General features: G+C 42.5%; 2 protein-coding genes across 3 annotated transcripts in view; both read left to right on the plus strand.

Moving 5' to 3' along the window:
• The window catches only part of ino80c (INO80 complex subunit C), a 3,181-nt gene extending 992 nt beyond the window's left edge, over positions 1-2,189 (plus strand). Inside the window, exons 3-5 of the mRNA XM_042107312.1 lie at positions 100-211; positions 1,583-1,650; positions 1,772-2,189. Of these exons, the coding sequence (XP_041963246.1) occupies positions 100-211; positions 1,583-1,650; positions 1,772-1,903 (312 nt within the window). The 3' untranslated portion in view covers positions 1,904-2,189. The remainder of the gene's footprint in view (positions 1-99; positions 212-1,582; positions 1,651-1,771) is intronic.
• A 12,313-nt stretch (positions 2,190-14,502) lies between these two features.
• pdp1 (pyruvate dehydrogenase phosphatase catalytic subunit 1) lies at positions 14,503-21,594 on the plus strand. Of its 2 annotated transcripts, none has more exons than XM_042107311.1 (5): positions 14,503-14,587; positions 16,859-17,063; positions 17,811-18,095; positions 18,343-18,558; positions 19,756-21,594. In XM_042107311.1, the coding sequence occupies exons 2-5, from the start codon at positions 16,884-16,886 to the stop codon at positions 20,605-20,607; spliced, it is 1,533 nt and encodes a 510-aa protein (XP_041963245.1). In that variant the 5' UTR covers positions 14,503-14,587; positions 16,859-16,883; the 3' UTR covers positions 20,608-21,594. The 2 variants fall into 2 exon arrangements, with proteins under 2 accessions (XP_041963245.1, XP_041963244.1); XM_042107310.1 differs by lacking the exon at positions 14,503-14,587 and adding an exon at positions 15,096-15,361.
• The last annotated feature ends 1,927 nt before the right edge of the window (positions 21,595-23,521 follow it).

Raw genomic sequence — 23,521 nt, forward strand, 5'->3', positions numbered from 1 at the left:
ATTAGTGTTTTTTATGACTTCCCATTCATTTGTATTCATCTGGTCTTTTCCCCTTCCTCTCCGTGTCCCTCTGTTTCAACCCCACTCCGCTCCTTACAGCACTCTGGTATAGGAGGGGCTGCAGCAGGGAAGAAGAATCGGAGCTGGAAGAACCTGAAGCAGATTATAGCCTCAGAGCGTGTTCTGCCTTGGAAAATCGACCATCCCAACTGTGAGTCATTTCAACTGCAGCTCTCCATGTTTCTGTAAATTAATCATTCTGTTTCCATGCTGTAGGACTGCAAGTATTTTGTGTCCTGTGGAAGGATGATCGGAATGCATCCTGTCAATGAGATTATCTAACTAGTGCATTGGGAAAACTGTCATAATATATAATATGAGAACATGATGATGGAAGCATTGTTCTTATTCTTTCTAGTCTGCTTGGAGTCCATCCATATGCAGTTGCCCGTTACCTTAGTTCGTAGTCACTAAAAACTAGCATAGGAATAGGAACTTGGATGTCCTCAGGCAGACCTGCAAAAATACCCTCTGATGAGGAAATATACAGTATCTCACCCATCACATTTTGTAAATATTTTATTTGATCTTTTCATGGGACAACACTAAATAATTGACACTTTGCTACAGTGTAGTCAGTGTACAGCTTGTGTAACAGTGTAAATTTACTGTCCCCTCAAAATAACTCAACACACAGCCATTAATGTCTAAACCGCTGGCAACAAAAGTGAGTAGACCCCTAAGTGAAAATGTCCAAATTGGACCCAATTAGCCATTTTCCCTCCCCGGTGTCATGTGACTCGTTGGTGTTACAAGGTCTCAGGTGTGAATGGGGAGCAGGTGTGTTAAACTTGGTGTTATCGCTCTCATACTGGTCACTTAAAGTTCAACGTGGTACCTCATGGCAAAGAACTGAGGATCTGAAAAAAATTATTGTTACTCTACATAAAGATGGCCTAGGCTATATGAAGATTGCTTACACCCTGAAACTGAGCTGCAGCGTGGTGGCCAAGACCATACAGCGATTTAACAATACAGGTTCCACTCAGAACAGGCCTCGGCATGGTCGTCCAAAGAAGTTGCGTGCACATGCTCATATCCAGAGGTTGTCTTTGCGCTTCGCTCGCCGCTAGGTTGCTCTTGATTAAGATAATGTTCCGATCATTTTTGTTGTGCTTGTCGCCAGCGCAAAATACCTATGATTTACAGCACGCCACGGTCAAAGTTCAACATGGTGGAACGCACAATAGCGACAAGGCGGGAAAATGCTGCTTGTGCTGCGCTTTGCTCAGCGCAGCGGCAGGCCAGTTCTTGCACGCGCAAGCCATTGAAAATAATAGGTTTCATAGTGTACTGCTGCCGCTTGCGCATACAATGTAAACCCGGCATTAGTCAAAAGTTCCACAAAAACAAAAAAATCACAGAAATATATACAGTAATTTGTCAAGTCTTCTGTGCAGATACATAACTGTAAAATGATCAGAAAAAAACACCTCCATTTATATGATGGGGTTAATGAAACATGCCATCAAATATAGTATCAGTGTAGTCATTCTAACATGTTTTATATCTTTTACAATAGATTACAACATAGATGCACCCCTTTCCTTGAAACCAGCAAAGAAATACTCCGACATCTCTGGTCTTGTGGTAAGAAGTGCATTTATAGATCCAAAGACATTCCAGTGCATATGAATATCTGTGTGGGTGAGCACTGCGTTGTAGGACAGATAGTTTTTATCATACTCACTTGCTATGTTATGTGTTACAGGCCAACTACACAGATCCCCAGACTAAGCTGAGGTTTGCCTCCACAGAAGAGTTCTCTTACATCCGCCTTCTGCCCACTGATGTGGTCACTGGCTACTTGACATTGAGGAAGGCCACTTGCATAGTGCCCTAACATAAGGGTGCACTCACTCATAAAAAATACATATATGTATTGTGTGCTTTTGAAATACTGTGCACCTGATCACACCTAATGTGGAATGCGTATGTGTGTGTCTTGTAATGTAAACCATATCTGCTCTCTGGTATCCAGAGTAATGTATATTTGTATTTGCTTTGACACTTTCTTCAACTTGTTTTGTACAACTGTTATCCTTAGATTTGTAGCTACTGCTAAACACCCTATTCCCCAGGACATTGGAATTAAATTCCTGTTTAGTTTTTTGTACATGTGTGTTTTTTTATTTATTTTTTATTTATTTTTATTTTAATATATACATCTTAATCTGGGCATATGAAGCAGTGCCAAAGTGTGCTTTAATTGAATGGCATGCACACTGGTCGTGAGATGTGAGCAGGTCTGCATCTCAGAAACGGTGTGGATCTAAAGGCCAACGCCCAGTGGCGACGACATTCACGTCTATGAATTTGATGCTCAAGAGAGAACAATTTTCTAAACTTTGCTGTTGACACGTGTCAGATGCTCCGTTTAAAGTAATGGAGGTCTAAGCTTTGGCATCACTTGATGTGCGTCAGATGCTGCCAGTGGGCGTTGGCCTTAATAGTTTTGGCCCTGACTTAATTTTTCTTCTTTCCACACAGAACCAATAAGTTGAAAAAAAATTTGATAATTACGTGCCGACCAATACATTTAGTATTCCTAGATCTCCTTTGGGATTATTTAATATAGGACTGCTGATATTTTTTCATTCCTAATCACTTTAAACAACTAAAACTGTATGGAAAAGTATGCCTGTTGCTTCTAGAACATTTCGCTCTACTCACAGCATGTTTCCAGCATTAAGCAGGGTTTTACTGCCACCTGCTGTGTGGTGACGATAATGATCTTGGACAACCACATGAAGCACTGTGTCTAGTTGGCAAGTTAATGCTGCAACTCAATACACATTTTCTTAATTACTCGGAGATTACAAATTTTCTGGCATACCTTCACTGACCTCAGAATTAACCAAATTAATTTCAGGTCATTTAAACATACACAGGACTGATGTTAAATTCCTAGGGGATTTCCCACAGTGACCCATTTCACATTACACTGCTTGTAATGTGACATTCAACAACATGCTGTATGTTCTACCCAGGATCCGTAAAGGTTCTCATTCACGACTGAAAACGCTAGCGCTACTACCAGCATAGCCTGAATTTCTAACCAAAGGACTAAAACCACATTACCAGCAGCACAGCCTTCATGAGCATTTCACAAGGGTTTCTTCTTTCATCTGTGTTTCATTGCATTAGGCCCATGCACGTCCAGAAGCCTCAATAGTGCTGTCTGCCATCCTGGACCTACGCCTGGGTTGGGATGCAAACGGCTATCAAGAAGTATCATTCCGGAAGCACAGCAACAAGAGTTCACATACAGGTGCATCTCAAAAAATCTAAATATCATGGAAAAGTCCATTGCCCTGCATAGACTGAGATAAAGGCTCAGGAAACCATTGCAGGTGTTTTGACTTAATCAGCTTATTAGAGCTTATCTCAGATTGACATTTCTGTATCATGAATTATTTATTGTAATATTTTGAGATTCTGGGTTTCTGAATAATCAATATTAGTATAATCAAAATTAAAACAAAAACATGGCTTGAAATATTTCAATTTATGTGTAATGAATCTAGATTATATGAATACACTGATACACTGAACTTGGGCCCTCGGAACCAAATCTGACAGCAAGCAGCTTTGGAGTTTTGGAAGTAGGCTGCAGGCAGGCAGCTGATGGATACATTAACTGGCATGCGTAAGGTAATTGTAAGGTAAAAGCAACGACCGAAATGCAGTGTTGAAACACATGTATGAAACGTATTAAATATGCAAACGGGTGGTTGACGTTTTAGGCCGAAAAAAGTTTTTAAAAAAAAAATTCAGATATTAGGCATGGAAATCACTTAGTCCTGTTGTACTGACCCTTCCATTCCCAAAAATATGTATGGTCTTTTAGATTTTGTGTTGAAATTAATATTTATTCACTAATTAGTTGTGGTAGTGACTAAAATTGTCATATGGTGTGACATGAAAGTTATTGTTTGTAAAATTATAATGGGGTATTTTGTTTTTAATGTGAGCAATGTATTAGAATCTTCTATCATTACTTCATCAAGATCTAGCATTTCCTTGTGCAAATGTATTACATTTTACAGTATATTTCTTCATCAATACACAGAGTAAGGCATATGTCCTCAATCTTTCAATAAACGTCATATTCATTTTGACATACCTTGATATAAAAGAAAGAAAATGCTTGTGACTTGTGCTGACCCTATTTTATATCTGTTCCATTGAGATTTTTATGATTTAGACCCCAAAAGCCTTTTTATTTTCATAATTTCTTGATGTCACACCAAATGATATGGTGTCACGCCATATGATAAATAACACCACAAAACAATCTGTTAATACAAAAATGTGTATTATATGCATTTCACAAGCAACAAAAGACAGTTTAAGACATCATTCACTTTCAGAAATCACAACTATGCAAAACAGAATGCCATCAAATATTGTATAGCTCTTGGGTTCCCTGAGTTTCTCTTCTCAATGGTGGGCTTCAATCTGAATGTTTGTACGGTAGTTCCCCTTTGAGTTTATTCTCTTTATATCTGTTAAAAGACAAATTCAACAATTTATTCAGATAATTTAAAAAGTTGTCCTGCATTATAATCAGATTAAATTGTTGCAATTACTTATAGTGCTAAAGACAACATTAATATTACTGTTTTCTTTAACACCAGAATTTATTTTCTCAGACTACTATTGATATTTAGAATGTCAAATATGTATCTTTTGTATCCAAGGCTGTAGAGTGAGTGAGTGTGTGTGGGGGTGATTTGGGTTTTATGTGTGTGTGATTCGCAATACATGCAATAGTTGCACATCTTAAATAATACATGTTAAATCGTGTTAAATATGTCAAAATATATATTACACTTAATTATGAGTTAAACATATGTATGAAAAAACATTATTTATGCAGGAAAATGCAGTTTCTATCATACAGTGTGACAAATAAATCATATGTTGAGGAAACCCGGTCACACTATATGATATGGGGTCACACCATATGAGGTTTCATGTACTTAGCATGACATTAAGCAATGTGCATTTATTTTATTTGGGCATTTTTGCGTAAAATGCGTCACATCAAAAGACAATGCAAAAGGGAACTGAAGCAGGAGTGCCGGATATACTTGATTTTTTTGAAAACATGAATAGAGAAAACTCACCTTGTAACTTTCAGTGTCCTTCTAAGGTGTTGTTCTTCCTCCTGAAAGAAGGAGGACCCCTACTCCCCAAAGGTCTCCAAACAATTGCCCGTTTAAAAAAAGTAATATGGCGTCACACCATATGATATACATTTCTGGGACAAAGTGTTTTAGTTAAGGGTGGCTTCACAATATTATGCCTGAACTTTTAGTCAAGCAGACTCACAAGTAGGCATCTGGGTTATCAATATGATTGAATAAACAGAATATGAATTAATGTTCTTGTTTTTATTCAAAATTTGTGAAATGTGACTGGGACAGTCACGCCATATGAGCTTTTTCTGGTTTGGCTGAAAATTGTGAAAAATGGAAGATTAATCCCATGAATGCTCTGTATGTTCATATAAAACAGCATTTTCTGAACAATATCATCATAGTTTTTGATATATTTTTTTTATAATTTAGCCTACCTATCTTTGATAGCCTAGAAATCTAGACGCGCCCCTAGCGGAAGCAAATTACATTTGCTGCCAGGGCTAGTCTAGCAACTCTCCGTTGGCTTGTGAGCTCCAGAAATCGAAACTTAATCAGGCCAATGAAATCGTGTATAGAGTCGTATTGAGTTGCAACGGTTTGGCTTGAATTCCCTGCTACTTGAAAACAAATAAGATGGATGTTGCTGCTGGCGAACAGTGTGACACGAGTTAAGCTTTTATTAAGTTGGCAAACGTTTGAACTAGCCAACTAGCTCTGGTGGGAAACGCATGGGACTCATAGCGCTGCAGCTGTCCTATTGCATGCAGAGGGAATTTAAAAGACAACTGATGATCCCGCCCCTCTGACTGAGCACTGCGAACGGTGAGTTTCCAGACTCTACCTTTTAATGTGGGTCTGGCTCGTCAGGCTATATCTTTGACACATTGGACCAAAAAAAGGCCATGTCATGTCAACCACCCAAACACAGATCCGGTATAAACACTGATGAGGTATGAGCTACTTTCATCCAAACAAAAACTTTTCAAATGACTGGCACTTGCTTGCCCAGTGTTCTTTCTGTTATTTTTTTGTTTTGTTTTATTGACTGTGCACCACTGTATTTTAATCATTTGCAATGACATTCATATGACGCCCCCTCAAACTACAGTGCCCACACAGCGTGTTGAATATGCGTGTGAATCCTGCTTGTGCTATTGTTATTGCCATCGTTTACGTGTGGTAATGAATGAAGCCATGCCGCGGCATGTATGTGTGACGGGTGGGAAAGGGATAAGCCGTTGATGCACCTGGCGTCTTTTTTGGCTTAATTGTTTGAGGCAGACGTCAACTATTACAGGCCATAAGCTTACAAACTTTATGATGTGTTTTGACCAATAGTGTTTCAGTCCTCCGGTGCCTGGTCGTCATCATCGGCTGTGGTACATGCAGGGGGCGTCGATATTCAGGTATTAAATGATTTTATTGTCCGTCCAGTTAGTGCAGCTTTGCTATAACAAATGTGTATTTATATTGTAGCTCCCTTATTCGCGTTGTGTCCGGACAGGGTGGCTGGCTAGCTGCACGAATGTTTGTTGAAGATTCTATTAGCTTAAATGTTATGTTAAAGTGTAACCCGTTAATCTTAACAGGAGAAAGGTACATGCTGTTGTGTGTTGAATATGCACTCATTGTCTAGTGTCATGTGGAAATGTTGGTTGAATGTGCATGGATTAATGTGATCTTTTGTTATTTTCAGGAGCAAGTTATACCCACTGTTTTCCCTATATGTAAAAAATGATATGTCAGTGGGTTAATGTTATGTTGTAGGTAGCTGTAGTGTGTAAAACCACCTCCAGGTTTGCGTGTTTATTATGACCGCCGCGCAGCGAAGCGGCGGTCATATAGGTTTAGTCAGATTTTTTTTTTTTTTCTTTTTCGCATGCCCAAATTTCCGTCAATGAGTCCCGGGACACTGAAAGACCGGGGTACACGAAACTTGGTGGGCATGTAACCCCACATGGATAGCATGGAACCATCGTTTTTCGTTTTGATCTGTAGCCCCCCCGCTGGACTGGACCCCCCAAAAGGAGGGTAGGGCAGACACAGTTTTCTGTGAATATCTCGAAAACCGTAGGGTTTAGGAGGACCATTTTTTTTTTGTATGTTGATCTCAAGGGGCCATGTCAACCCATTCCATAACCACTCATTTCATGTATAGCGCCACCTAGTTAAACACAAAAAAGTAAAAATGAGGTGTTGTAATTGAAGGTATCTGTGACCTAACATAGTCAAAACTGCACGAAATTGGAAGTGTAGGATCATTATGACACCCTCTGTATGCACGCCAAGTTTCGTGGAATTCCGTTCATGGGGGGCCACACAATAAATTAATTTATGTTACTATACACCAACTGGCCTGTAGGTGGCCGGAGACAGTTTTCTGTGAATATCTCGAGAACTGTAGGGCCTAGGAGGTCCACCTTTTTTATGTATGTTGGTCTTAAGGGGGCATGTCAACCCATCCCATTACCACTTATTTCATGTATAGCGCCACCTAGTTAAAAATTAAAAAGCAAAAAATTAGGTGTTTTCATCTCAATATCTCTGGCTGACAAGGTCAAAACTGCACGAAATTAAAAGTGTAGGATCATTATGACACCCTCTGAATGCATGCCAAGTTTTGTGTACTTTCGTTCATGGGGGGCCTTACAATAAAATTATTTATGTGTACATTTAGTGACGTACACCAACAAGGATTCCCGGGACACTGAAAGACCGGGGTACACAAAACTTGGTGGGCATGTACCCCCACATGGATAGCATGGAACTGTCATTTTTCGTTTTCATCTGCAGCCCCCCCCGCTGGACTGGACCCCCCGAAAGGAGGGTAGGGCAGACACAGTTCTCTGTGAATCTTTTATGGTATGTTGGTCTCAAGGGCCCACATCAACCTGGCTCATAATCACTCATTTGTGATTTGCCCCCCCGGTAAAAAATGAAAATCAGTAGGATTAAAAGAAAGCCAAAATAAATATTCATCATCATCATCATGGCTGCATTTTCAGTATTGGCGAGAAGTAGTCGTTTGTCCACTAGATGGCACATCGTTGCAGTGAGACGTAATTTTGTTGGAAGTTAAAAGTGGGTTGGAAAAAACAATGGACTCTTCATACAAGGACTGTAATTTACCGCAGCGAACATCTAATAAGGATAGGACGATGTTCACATGAAGTGTAATTCCCATTTCTTCTTGAAGCCGAAATAAATCTGAGGATGTTTATCGGACATGCTTGGTTTTTACTGCAGGTACGTTAATCTTGTAATATCAATAAGGACCTAGGTAATGTTACCGTTAGCGTTGGTTGAGTGATGGAGGCATTTGATTTATTGCATTTGTAGAAAACTATACATGCGGTTATACCAAGCAAATGTATAGCAGCACTGTTTGTATCTTTCGACTGTCATTTATTGCACGTGCTACAAAATCATTCTGTGCAATGGAAGATTTACCAATGTTACACCGGTCTGATACAGTTTTGCCTATACATGTGTGAGACTGAGACGCCTGTTTATTTTGTTTTAAGTGCGTGCATCGGGGAATCGATGTGCTTTGATTACAGCTTGGTAGTTGTAGTCTGTGAAATTAAAAAGCACGTGTGTGTGAAGTATCCAAACAATGACACCTTCATTTAATTATGGCTGCTTTAGCAAAACACCTTAAGCTACTGTGTAGTGGGTCCCATTTAGAAGTGGCTACTTCATTCGCGCTTTCCTTGACTCATGGAGCTGCGTGAATGTTATTACAACTTTTCGCCACGATATGACAGTTTAAGTCCGCTTGATACTGTAAGGCGTAAGCCATTGGTTTCCAAAGGAGATTTTATTTGTGTCGCCAGCATAGCCTATTGACAATTTATGTTGTAAATAGGCCTACCTTATAATCCTACCTGTAGCTTAGGGAAGCTTTCTATTAGGATCTAGTTTGTTAGTTACCGTTTTGTCATAACTCCCTGATGCATTTTTGCATTTAGAATAGCCAGAGCGTGTATATCTCAATCGGAAAATTAAACAATATCGGGTGCCTATGGACTAGGCTGGGTGAACCCAGCCTGATCTGCCCGCTATTTATTTTTTGATTTCTTAAAAGATTGAGCTTGGTCTGATGAAAGCCAGACTAGCCATGGACCTCAGTTAAACAATGCAAGGGAACATGAATCAGCCTATATTTGCACTAACAATAACGGACAAAAGCTCTTCAACTTTGGCCCGTTAAAATGTGTATGAACAGTCTAGCGACGCATTTCATCAAGGCCCATTTGGACATGTCAGTTATTTGCACCACTGGTTAGATGTAAAACAGCATTTCGTTTCAGACTAGGCTACTGTTACTTAATTTGTGCATTAACAATAACGTTTCAGACTACTGTTACTTAATTTGTGCATTGACAATAAAGTATTACATGAACTAAAGATGACTAAAATCTTATGTAGAAGAAGAAACATTCACAAAAAATCCATCCATCCAAAAATGACCTTTGTTTTTGATAGCTGTTGAAAACGGCATGGAACTGACAGAGATGTTTTTGTTTAAAAATACATAATAAATAAATAAATAAATAACATTATGCTGATACCTTTTGCTTTTCCCAAATACAATGTAGCCTACAGGTGTAAGTGACCTTTCATCAATCCAGTTGCAATGGATGAACTGTGATGAACTGCCCTACTTGTGATTGTTTAGAGATTTTAAAGGTTTTATAACAATTCTACATCTTCTTTGGCTATTCTACAATCTATTCACCTTTTCAGCACCAGTAGGGTACTTTCTGTGCAGCCGCACACACACACTCAGGCATGCCAAACAAGCATACACAAAAGTTTCAAGAGTGGGGGATGGAGTAAAATATGGAGACAAATTGAAGTGTGATTTATTTTCGCGGAACGGATGTACAGGACTGAGCGGCGGTCATATTTTGTACCGCTATGCGGTACATCTAGTTTATTCTCTTGCTGTGTATGGCGAGGCCTGCTCCTTTCCTTTCATTCCTTTGTCAGCTGGGGCTGGGAGAACTCCGAGGGTAGCATACTCTGCTCTGCCTCCACCCTAGTCAGTGTAGCCTGCAGGAGGCCTGTACACGACACCGCCGGGTGGATTTTCTCTTACCGCTTTCACACCTTTAACGACTCCGGCAAGAAAAAACCTCGCGTGTACACACAGAGGTGTAACCGGCTAAATGTGCTGTAGTGCATATGCCAGACCAGTCGATGGCGCCGCTGTGCAGAAGCTTCACGATAATTTCGCGTGAATCGCGTAGAAGAAAACATTGTTGAAACAGTTTGTTAAGCCAGAGAATTAGGCCTGTCAAACTCGATTCCTTTTAAGGATCCGGGTTATTCTGAGTCACTCACTAAACTGATCCGGGTTGAACGAGTCACTTGAGTCACTTGAGTCAGTATTGCTAAATCGCAAAGAAATTCAGTCCTACGTTCAAGCAGTGCCGTGGGGTGCTTCATTTCGTTAAGTGCCTTCTCATGTTGGATGTGGATCCTCCATGATTTGAAACCAGGTTTTTGCAGCACTTGCATTTAGCCTTTTGCTCTCCTGGTCAAAGTGCATCCACACATTGTTCATCTTTTTGGTGCTCATGTTCAGAAACTTTGATCTTATTGACAGAGAGGGTAGCCTATATTATAATAATTAATTATTTGTTGTTGTTTTGTTAACAATAGAAAAGTTTGCCTAGGTCTAATGCTACTCTGCTACAATGTTTATTACCACTACTACTAATAGTAGGCTACTAGGAATCTATTCTAATAAGTATTATAGGCTGCTAATACTAGGCAACTAATATTACTATTAATCATGGCTATACTGTTAGGTAGCCTAATATAATATAATATAATATAATATAATATAAAATAGCCTAATATAATAGCATCAAAACCTCCACCCACTCACGGGAAAGAAAGCAGTTTGAGCCAGACTGTTTGTTTATTGTCTTAACCTAGCCTAAGCAATTGACTTTCAATGTACATAGATACAGGAACGTAGAAATGCCCTGCAGTGAATAAATTATTATTATTGTTATTATTATTATTACTACTACTACTACTACTACTACTACTATTCTCATTAGGCCTATTATTATTATCACCTTGACACGAGTAGAAACTAGGCTACTCGCTCGTCTACAGATCCACTCATGTAGCCGGCTGATTCGACTGACTCGCACTCATAACAACATAACGTAACCGGTCCGCCCGGCTGATCCAAATGACCCAGGTAGGCTAGCCTACTCAAGCAACTCCATACAGAGCTTGCAATGTTTCGGACTGTCTTCGCGACCTAATTGCATTTTAAAGTAGGCTATGCGTGCAGAATATATGTTATTTCAGAAGTGAACGCATGGCTTTTGTTGTGGATTTTCTTTTAACCTTGACGAGGAGTTACTCGCTCCTCTAAAGATCCACTCATGACAACGTAGCCGGCTGATTCGGCTGACTCGCACTCATAACAACAACGTAACCGGCCCGCCTGGCTGATCCGACTGACCCAGGTAGGCTAGCCTACTCTCCATACAAAGCTTGCAATGTTTCGGACTGTCTTCGCGACCTAATTGCATTTAAAAGTAGGCTATGTGTGCAGAACATATGTTATTTCAGAAGTGAAAGCATGGCTTTTGTTGTGGATTTGCTTTTCACCTTGACGAGGAGTTACTCGCCCCTCTAAAGATCCACTCATGACAACGTAGCCGGCTAATTCGGCTGACTCGCACTCATAAGAAGATAACGTAACCGGCCCGCCGGGGTGATCCGACTGACTCAGGTAGCCTACTCAAACAACTCCATACAGAGCTTGCAATGTTTCGGACTGTCTTTGCGACCTAATTGCATTTTATAGTAGGCTATGCGTGCAGAACATATGTTATTTCAGAAGTGAAAGCATGGCTTTTGTTGTGGATTTGTTTTTCACCTTGACGAGGAGTTAGGCTACGCTGCTCTAAAGATCCACTCATGATAACGTAGCCGGCTGATTCGGCTGACTCGCACTCATAACAACGTAACCGACCGCCCGGCTGATTCGACTGACCCAGGTAGATACTCAAGCAGCTCCATGAGCGTGCAGTTCGGACTGTCTGCACGACCTAATTGCATTTTAATATGCTACATCTATACACCAAATTTAATTATGTCTAGGCTACATGCAGAACATTGAATGTTATTTCAGAAGTGGAAAAATGGCTTTTGTTGTGGAATTGCTTTTCACCTCGAGGAGGAGCTACTCGCTCTCGCGGATCCACTCATGACAACGTAGCCGGCTGATTCGACTGACTCGTACTCAACGTAGCCTAACCGGCCGGCTGATCCGACTAACCCGGATTGCTACTCAGCCGCTCCAATCTGAGTCTCATGGTCTGTGAGTCTGCAATGTTTCCGGCTCTGCGGGAAGTTAACCAGTTATCTCGGACTGCCTGCTCACTCAGTCGCTTGAGTTAATTTGTGGAGTTGTGGTTGCCTACGAAATTGTTACATTTTTGGCAGCTACGATGGCTAGGGCTAGGAGGCTAGCTAATGTTGCAAGAGGTTTGTGTGTGGCGCTGTTTATCGTTTTAGATTGAATTGTAGTAGGACTCAACTGATCCGAGTTAATGATACTAGAGACTCGCGACTCATGGGTTAATTTAAAGACACGGGTGAAAGATCCGAGTGAATCACGACTTAAACACCTTTACAGAGAATGTCTAATAAGTGCTCTGGTTAAGCAGTCGCATGAAATAAGGAGACTACAGACAATTCGGTTTTCAATTCAACTGGGGGGGGGGGGGTTGTTGTGCGGCCCGCAGGCCAATTTTCAAAACCCAGTGTGGCCCTTGAGCCAAAAAGTTTGCCCACCCCTGACATGATTTTATGACATAAATCATGTCAGGGGAAAGAAAAACATTTTAATATGATAAATAAATGGTTTGGTTTGTTTTGACAAGCAACATGTCAGGTCGAGTGCCGTGGCTGAGTTGAGAGGTGGGGCTATGTCGTCATAAAGTTGCCGGCTTCGCACCTACAGGCGTCTACATGGCGAAAGTTAGCCGGCGGTTTCAAAAGTTTCCACTTCGGAAGCCGGTTTCAAAAGCTATCGGTTTCAGTCTCCTAAACTGCCGGCGTCGTGTACATGCAAGGCGTAATCGTTAACAAAACCTCACCGGTTTCACAAAAACCGGCGTCGTGTGCACGGCGTCTGTGTGTGTAGTGACATTATTGGCTGTGTTGCAGTTTGTAGTGGATTGTTGCCTGGGTGGTGTATATTTGAACTAATTGTAGCGCTCCTAGTAGTATATAGCTACTGGTGTGTAGTGGTGTTAATTATATCAATCTTATGCATAGTATAGCTAACTGCTGTGTGATATAGGCCAGTTCTATTCCTGCTAGGCTAGACTATGAAATTGTCCTCTGGGTGATTCCATCCTCAGCTGGCACCTCTTTATCCCTCGCCCTTATTGAAGTGATTGTGCCCTCTTTTGGGGGGATTTATATTTATTCTGTTTCTTTTCTTATTTTTTTTAGCAAGCATAGTAGCCTATCTGTAGTGTATGCACATTGACATAACATTGTTTATATGGTGTGTGGAGATATTTAAAACAAAAAAAAACACTGGTTATGTAACAACTCCTCCTTGACTTCAACTAAAGTATTCATAAATATTTATATTTTTGCTACAAACAAACAAGTGCATTATTTTTGTACACTGGCTACTCCCTCAGTCATTCAATTGAATACCCGATAGTGGGGAACACTGGGTTTCCATATTGATCTATTAACTTTGGCCCCTAGTGGTGGTGCTAGTGTGGTTAGGTTACATGTGCGTCAAGAAAATTAGACTAGATTACATAGGATAGCCTACTCTACATTATGGTTTGTCTGTTTATTGTCTGATACAACAAAACGAAAAGCTACAGACCATAGACTTTGGTGGAAAAGTGTAGTTTTGGGTGAAGACATTAGGCTACATTTTGAAGCTAATCCATGTCATTTAATTGTTTTTTTTAATTCGGTTTCATGTTCACGAAAGCTGGTAACAATTTGGCCTTGGCCTTACGCCACCGATGTAGCCTATGTGGAGGTGCGAGTGTGACAATTTTTGCAATGACGTCATTAAAATAGCGTCCCCCCACTTTAAAAATCCCCACTACACCACTGGATATTGGCTGATCTATCGGTCCATCCCTATTTTTTAGGACCACCCCAAACAACCAAGGGCACAAAATATGATGCCATCTTTAATGGTCAAACTCTACAATCAGTGCCACACAGTTCACAAGTCTTGTGATGTTTTCAGTTATGTACATCTTTTGGTTTGCAGGATCTTTAATGAAAAGTGAATTGCTGTGCAAAGCAATACCCTTTCAAACGGAGGATGTTTTCATCCACAAAGCACTCCTTAGGAGGTAGGCTCTCAGAATCTCAGTTCCTGTAAGGCTGGCATACATTTTACACTGTGATGTACATCTGTGTGTTTTCAGACAGAAACACTGTACTGTACTGTAATGTCTGTGAGTCTCACAATTTAAGATTTTCTTCTATTTACATTGATTCTTTTAGCAAATCTTTTTTTCTGAAGCTACTTACATATATCAGTTAAATTACAAGGGAGCAACTCAGGGTTAAATGCCTTGCACAAGGGTACAAACTACTGGCTACTGCATGCTAGCACAGCTCTTTAACCACTACACTACCACCGCCCCATTATTAGAGCAATAGTTCACCTCAGTTCAGGCAGTAGGCCCAGGGACTGGTCAGTCAGTCAGTTATTCTTGACTTGATGAAGGGCAGGTATGTGAGTCAAACTATTTTGATCCTGCTGCTGTTGTGTGTGTCAGTGTGTGTGGCTGACCACAAACACATGGATCCTCCAAATCAAGGTGTATAGCCTTGGTGAGCAGCCTATTAAAGGTGGACAGTTTGGCTATATCCATCTAGACTATATTGTAGCTGTCAAAAAGCACCTATCAGATTACACACCAATGCTCGTTAGCATGCTAGGGCCTACAGGACATCCGCCCTACAATGGGTTAATGGAGTTTGCATGCATCGATGTGACGCCACCGGCGCTGAGGTGAGCCAATCAGCGTGGCCCACTGAGCAGCCACTGCAAGTGGAATGCGGGTGGAAAGGGGTTGTTCGATTATGCGTTGGAACTACTGCGGCACTTAACGGACAAGGTAAACATTAATCCTTCTCGTGTACTTTTTTGCAATACTAAAACGACATTACTGACTTCTATCTACCATATTTGCGCAGGCGGCGTTTACAGATGTGTGGTGTCGGTTGGGTAGCAGCTACTGCTGTGGTATAGGCTAGTTTGTGAACTAGAAGGATGGCTAGTTACTGCATGCTTAATGTCAACTGGCATTTAGCAGCCGACCCGACAACTCGTAGCGTGCCATTTAACAGCCAAATGATATCGACCCTGGCTTAGTGCAATCGGACGTCATTTTGACCCTGGTTAAATCAATGTTTGCTTCTGAACTGACGTTACCCGTCAAAAAAATAAAAAATAAGGAGAGTAACATTACATACGCGCGTGAGGAGTGGGATTCTTGCCCACTCCTGCCTTATTTAGCCAAGTTAGCCTGCTTAATACCAATTAACAGATGTTAAACCAACTTTAAAACACCCGTCAGTCACGACAGTGTACGTCTTGTACTGGGTGTAGCACATCCTATCCAAAAATACGGTCGGTATAGGTGGCTAGCATATTTGGGCGTTTTCTCTAGTTTGCTGCGAGCGGTCGTCCGCTTATTGCCCCCGGTGAATCATAGCTATCCGACCGCTAACGTTAACTGGCCTGTGGAATTTTTTGCAGTTGGGTGTAACTTTAAATCAAACGAATGTCGGGTTTTTTCCACTTCCGTTTAAGATAAAGTTCAGCATGTAAATTGGATGTAATGTTCTGATTAGCGTGACAGGTTTTACTCGTTTTGTGAGTCCTGCGTTTGCGTGTCCACACAGCATGCTGTTGTCCAGGCTATTTATTCCCGTCCATTGAGGCAGCGGGCATGAGTTACGCCATACAGATGACAAGGAGGAGGAAAGCTAATTATAATCGCCCTGGGGTCGTCTAGTGCTGGTCAGCGCGTTGAATGTCAAGAGACTCGTATAGCCAGGACGCGGGGTCAACTACCAGTCAAATATTTACCACAGAATGCAGTATAGAGACCGAAAAACGCTTTTATCGTGGTGGTCTGTTTGAAATGTAACACCTGGCCACGGGACGCAAAAGCTATAAGTAGCCTGTCAGCATAACCATATAAGTTCAGGTTACATTTCTTAATGGATGTATGCAGACAACTATTTGGGTTTTATTGTAACGTTTGAGCATTATTATAATGTCTATTATTATAGCGGCAGTGAGGACATAATAATGAGCGCAATTTGCTGGTCATTATAAGATGAATTCCATGTTGGTCACACAAAGATATGCAAAGTACTTCCATCAGGGTGTGTGGGCGTGTATTTTTGTCTATCAAACGAGTGGAGAGCAAATTTGTGAAATGTTTTGCTGTTATCCAAATAGGTCCAGTTATGTTGTTTTTCTGATTTCAAGTACTCATTAACTGTCCTGAAATAGTACATATTTATTTTCTGTCGTGTTCAGGGTTGTATTTTGCATGAGAGTGTAGGTGTGTTAATTGTGAGTGGGTCTTCTAATTTCACAGCTCTTTGGGTGTTTAAATCCGTGCCATGGCAGCGACCTCTCACCTCTCCCGGGTGTGGCGGGGTGGGGAGCTGCGAAAGTTACAAGTGTCATGCCAATTCCTGCCCCCCTGTGCCAACCGCACCCTCCCACAGACAAGATGGCAGTTGAAGCGGTGTTTCAGTGCCTCGGCCCAGCACTCCACTTACATGCTCACACCTCCACAGGTACACATTACAAACATACCCGCATGAGTGCTGCCCAGTGGTTATGGTCAGTGTACTGTAAACAGACAAACCTATTGAATACGTTTTGAGGAATGACATGTTAGAAAAGGCTGGATTCTTAAGTATTTGCACCATTATTTCTCACCATTATTGTTTTTATTAGCCACACACACACCAATGTAGGTGTAGTTTGTTGCTAATTTTGCACATGTTAATTTTGCACAATTTTCACACCACTCTAAGGCCCTAAGGAGCACACACACTCCTCCCTCTCCCCAGTCAGAGTGGCTTTGGCCCTGGGCAGCCACTCACACCACTGGAAGGCCCAAAGGAGCACACACACTTTGTGGGGCAGCCGTGGCCTACTGGTTAGCGCTTCGGACTTGGAACCGGAGGGTTGCCGGTTTGAACCCCGACAAGTAGGCGCGGCTGAAGTGCCCTTGAGCAAGGCACCTAACCCCTCACTGCTCCCCGAGCGCCGCTGTTGTTGCAGGCAGCTCACTGCGCCGGGATTAGTGTGTACTTCACCTCACTGTGTGTTCACTGTGTGCTGAGTGTGTTTCACTAATTCATGGATTGGGTTAAATGCAGAGACCAAATTTCCCTCACGGGATCAAAAGAGTATATATACTTATACTTAGTACCAGACAGAAGTAGAGGTACACCTGCAACCAAGTTTGTCTAGGGCAGTTTGCACGTCACCCATGGAAGTGGCCTTCATAGTTTGCATTTGCGTTCCCTCCTCAGGTGAACAGCATCCTCAAAGCCAATGAGTTCAGCTTCAAGGTGCCTGAGTTTGATGGCAAAAACCTGAGTTCGGTGATGGGCTTTGACAGCAATCAGCTGCCGGCCAACGCCCCCATAGAGGACCGGCGGAGCGCAGCCACCCTGCTGCAGACGCGCGGCATGCTGCTGGGCGTGTTCGACGGCCATGCTGGCTGCGCCTGCGCCCAGGCCCTCAGCGAGAGGCTCTTCTACTACATCGCCGTGGCCTTGCTGCCGCACGAGACACTCCAGGAGCTGGAGAACGCTGTGAGTGCCTCAGGAGCATTTATTTATTCTCTCTCTCACTCTCACTCACTGTGTGTGTGTTCAGACAGACTTCAGCCCTGCTTTAAGGGATTTATATATTCATATATATTCCTGCAAAAGTGAAGTTGTAGTCCAATTTTTATTTGTCTACACCCTGTAATATGAAATCCAGGATGATCCTATTGTGACATTTCAATACTTGAGGAAATCTTTTTTAATCGTCTAAGCTGTGTGTGCGTGTGTACAGGTGGAGTCGGGCCGTGCCGTTCACCCGCTCCTGCAGTGGCATAAGCATCCTCATGACTACTTCAGTCGGGAGGCGCAGGCCCTCTACTTCTCCTCGCTCCGCACCTACTGGCAGGAGCTACTGGACCTGGGCACGCCCGGCGACAGGCCCACTGTGGGGGAGGCGCTGGTCAGTGCCTTCAAACGCCTGGACAACGACATCTCGCTGGAGGCACAGGTTAGCCACACACCTTCTCTCTGGCCACGTGCTGAAAACAACACTACCTTCAGCTGATATCTCCTGTAAATCTGGCTAATGACCCTGTTGAATTGGACCCTTATTAAACTCCTCCTCTGTCAGAATGCACTCACAAGCAGCTGAGATTATGCAAGGATAGTCTGAGCTGGTGGAAGGAGGTGATCAGGCAGTGAAGTGCGCCTTTTTTTTTCCGTATTGGCAGTAAGCGTTTTGCGTGCTGCTTATGTGCCCAGAGCACCTCGTGTTTTTTGCACCTGCTGCCCCTCGCATTTTTCGAGAGCCTCGAAATTGAAAAAAAGTTCAACTCCAAGTGGAAAAGCGCCCGCTTTTTTTGATGAACACATAGTGCACCGTGCATTTCGTGCTGCAAAGCGAGTCCTGTCTGATCGTTACCTAAGAGAGACCATAACGATCTTGCTTGACCTTCAGCTGCCCACTACATTTAGTGTGGTCTTAATTTCACTCTTTGGGCAAAGGTTCAAGTTTTGTTGGCAAGAGGACCCTCGTGGAATTTCTATGTATTACATAAACATTTGAGTTACATAATCGAGTCTTTCTGTGTGATAGCTGGCCTTTTGGAAGCCTCCCTGGCAAAATACCTTTTTGGATGCTAAATTTAGAGGGGCTGCTGGACATAGGCAATGTGATTGGTGTTGGTGTAGTATTTCTTAACCTTTTGCATGTGTTAGAGCCCAGAGCTTGTGTGAGTTTCTCAGTCTCTGAAACGGCTTTGCACTGATCGCCATTTCCCGTCTCTGCAAATCCGTTTAACTGGTCAGAGATTTATATTTTGCTTATTGAAAGCATTTTTCAGTTCAAAGTGTATTTAACTAAAGTTCACTTCCTAATATTGCTGAAACAAAAGGAATTGGAATTGTTAAAAATCTTTATTAAAGGTGCTCTAAGTGATGTTACACAATTTCTAAGCTACGGCTTCTAAGCCGCTTTTAGACCCTGGGCTGTCCACAGAGACTGTGTTTGTTTTTTTACAGTGTATTCAGGGGACAGGCAGCTAACGGATCGTAAGATGATGTTTGCTGTATGTGACAAAAAATGTTTTAGCTTAGAAACTGCGTAACATCACTTAGAGCACCTTTAATAAATACAGGTTTGTTTTTGTGAATCACCTCCGGTCTATATGTATCTCTGTTTGTGTGTGTGAATTGTCCCCCTCAGGTTGGTGACCCCAATGCATTCCTGCACTACTGGGTGCTGCGTGTGGCCTTCTCTGGGGCGACGGCCTGCGTGGCACACATCGACGGCAACGACCTGCACATCGCCAACGCTGGGGACGGGCGCGCCGTGCTGGGCGTGCAGGAGGCCGACGGCACCTTCACGGCGGTGACGCTCTCCAACGACCACAGCGCGCAGAACGAGGACGAGCTGCGGCGCGTGCGCCAGGAGCACCCGGCGTCCGAGCACAAGACGGTGGTGCGGCAGGAGCGGCTGCTGGGCCTGCTCATGCCCTTCCGCGCCTTCGGCGACGTCAAGTTCAAGTGGAGCATCGAGCTGCAGAAGCGCGTGCTGGAGTCGGGCCCGGACGCGCTGCACGAGAACGAGCACACCAAGTTCATCCCGCCCAACTACCACACGCCGCCCTACCTGACCGCCGAGCCCGAGCTCACTCACCACCGGCTGCGGCCGCAGGACCGCTTCGTGGTGCTGGGCTCGGACGGCCTGTGGGAGACGCTGCACCGGCAGGAGGTGGTGCGCATCGTGGGCCAGTACCTGACGGGCGTCCACCAGCAGCAGCCCATCTCGGTGGGCGGCTACCGCGTCACGCTGGGCCAGATGCAGGGCCTGCTGCAGGAGCGCAAGGCGCGCGTCTCCTCCACCTTCGAGGACCAGAACGCCGCCACGCACCTCATGCGCCACGCTGTGGGGAACAACGAGTTTGGCACAGTGGACCACGAGCGGCTCTCCAAGATGCTGAGCCTGCCCGAGGAGCTTGCCCGTATGTACAGAGACGACATCACCATCATCATCGGCCAGTTCAACCCCCACGTCATCGGAGCACAGCAGGACTGAAGCAGTCGGACCTGCATGTCATAGGAATATCCAACCAAACATCCAGAAACACACACGCACGCACGCAGACATGCACTAACACACACAGATTCACTCTTTCCTTGGTGGTGCTTCATGCTCGGGGAAGACACTTAGACTGTGCCTGGAATGAGTGTGTGTGAGCGGGTGAGTGAGTGTTGGGTGTTTCATTAGCATGAGCAGAGAGGATGCAATCAGTTTTAAATGTGTTTCTATGAGGAGCTACAAGGGAATGTAAGGTGTTTGCACATGTGGATGTCTTTGGCGCTGGGCAGCTGATTGTAGTCAGTCCACTGCCGTCATATCATGCTAATGTCGGCTAATCTGTTATGTTACACAAAAAAAGAACGCACTCCAGTTATCGTGAAATCAGTGTGATTGTGCCTGGGTATGGGTGTGATCGTGTGCAAGCCTGTTTGCATACTCCAAGGTCAAACTCCATTGTGGATACGATTTACTGAAATATCTGAAGGGTCTAGAGTAGCGCAAGGCTAAACTGAATACAAGGCTAAACTGAAACTCTTACATGCAGTGCTGTATGTTACATTTGTGGACAGCCTGTGATATGTTTTGGAGTGTGTGTGTGTGTGTGTGTGTGTGTGTGTGTGTGTGTTTGAGTGAGTGTGAGAGGGTTTCACCTTCTTTTCTATTCTAATACTTTCCCTGGGAAGTGCTATATTTCTCCCAGTGTATCTGTGCACACGTGGTCACACGCACAGACAGCAGCAGATGTGTACAGCAGCAGGTAAAGGAAATGCTGCATGGGTCAGGAGGCTGGTGGTGGAGGATATGGATATAGAGCACAACATTGACTTGGTTACGGATCTGATCTAAAGCTGTTAAGATGTAATTAATCAACTCCACTGAAGATGTATCTCTATTTAACCGCAGTTCGGAAGTATTCATTTGGGTGGGTGGGATCTCTGTCCTATTTTATAACTAGTGTTTTATTAAAACAATAAAAACAAAGCTGCCTATGTGTCATTTGTATAAGTTTCAGAAGTTCTGTAGACACTGACACTGGCCTAAATAAATATGACATGTAGATTATGCATCATTAATAATGTCAACAGTAACAGAGACATGCAAAGTCTGCTGGTGGTGATTATGTGAATAATATACAGCATAGTAGTGATATTCCTGGAAAGATTTTATGAAATATACATGGCTCATTTCTCCTGCAGTAATTTAGTGCTGTGCACTTGTTTAGGCTAATGTGTTTGGAAATATGGCCTTATTTTCCTCTGCAATACCCTATGGAGAATAGATTCCACAATAAGCCTAGAGAGGGAGGATTTGTTATGAAGGAGGTGTGGTATCTTTGTGCCTAGTTACTGGCCTGGCAGGGGGGGTCAGAGATGCGGCATAATCCACAGCGTCACTAGAGGGCGCTGTGCCAGGCAGCGTGGTGCTAACCTGATGCTCTACGCTTGCTCTTTTTTATTGCTCCTCTATCTAACCATTTCACTGGATGAAACAAAAGTGTGATGTCACCACTTCAAGGGAGAAACTCTGCAGCATCCCTGAATCTTCGATGGCCCCCACGCCAATCTAATTCAAATTCTAAGTTAAAACCATTTATGGATAGATATGATATTATTGATATTTGGAGGGTTAAAAATCCCCATAGTTGTACTTATACTTGGAGCAACAAAGATGGATCTAGACAGTCTAGGCTAGACTACTGGCTTATATCAAGATCCTTAGTGGAGAGATGCATATCAGTGTACATCCAAAATTCACCTTTAACTGACCACAAGACAATATTCTTGAGTCTTAATTTCTCCCCCGTCATTGGTAATGTTAAAAATGCCACAATCTGGAAACTTAATAGCAATTTACTTAAATATGACTACATTAAGCAAGATGTGAAAACAATACTTATTGATTACCTTGTCAAAGCTTTAACTGAGAATTATTTTTGTCTAAACTGGGAGTTGTGCAAATTTGAAATAGGCAAGTAGCCTACTTGAGGAATGCTGGTAGCACTCTAGCTAAAAACAGAAAGAAATATGATCACAGTGTAATCTCCAGGTTGAGTTATCTGAGGAAGACAGAACTGAATATATGTGACTCCAAAAAGAGTTGGATGACATGTATCGCTTGAAAGCTGAAGGCACCTTCACAGGTCCAGGGTAAAATGGATGGAAGAGGGAGAACAGAATTCATCCTACTTTTTCAGGTTAGAAAAGCGGAACTCTAGATTGTCATCTGTGTCACAGTTGGACATCGATGGCCAGATAATCACTGACACAAAGATGATTTCCATGTTTTGTACCAAATTTTACAGTAATCTCTACAGCTTAAGATACTCAAAAGAAATTGCTGAGGATTTTGTTAAATCTATTAAGAATTACAGAAATATTTCTGACAACGATGAACAGGACTGTGACCGCAATATTTCCACAAGTGAAATTAAACGATGTATCCAAAACTTAAAAAATAATAAGTCACCAGGTAGTGATGGTCTCACTTCTAAATTTTACAAAACCTTTATTGATGAAATCACACCATTCTTACTATGTGTATATCAAGAAAGCATCCGTAATGAGGTTTTACCCACTACTATGACTCAGGGTATCATTACTTTAATTCCTAAACCCAATAAAAACCTAGATTCGCTTGACAACTGGCGTCCAATTACTCTATTAAACAATGATTATAAAATACTTGCATCTATATTTGCTAATAGGTTAAAAAATGTATTGGACACCATTATTGATGAGACCCAGTCTGATTCCAAAATTATATTGTTTCAATACCATATGTCATTTCCTACTGGGCCGGGTTATTTGGGGAAATTCCTTGGAAAAAAGTTTGGACATTACCTCTAAAATATCTTCTCACAAATAAAGTGTGTGAAATCTCATACAAACCTATTCATCAATATTATCCC

The sequence above is a fragment of the Alosa sapidissima genome, chromosome 10, assembly GCF_018492685.1.
Source record: "Alosa sapidissima isolate fAloSap1 chromosome 10, fAloSap1.pri, whole genome shotgun sequence".
Classification (NCBI taxonomy): Eukaryota; Metazoa; Chordata; class Actinopteri; order Clupeiformes; family Clupeidae; genus Alosa; species Alosa sapidissima.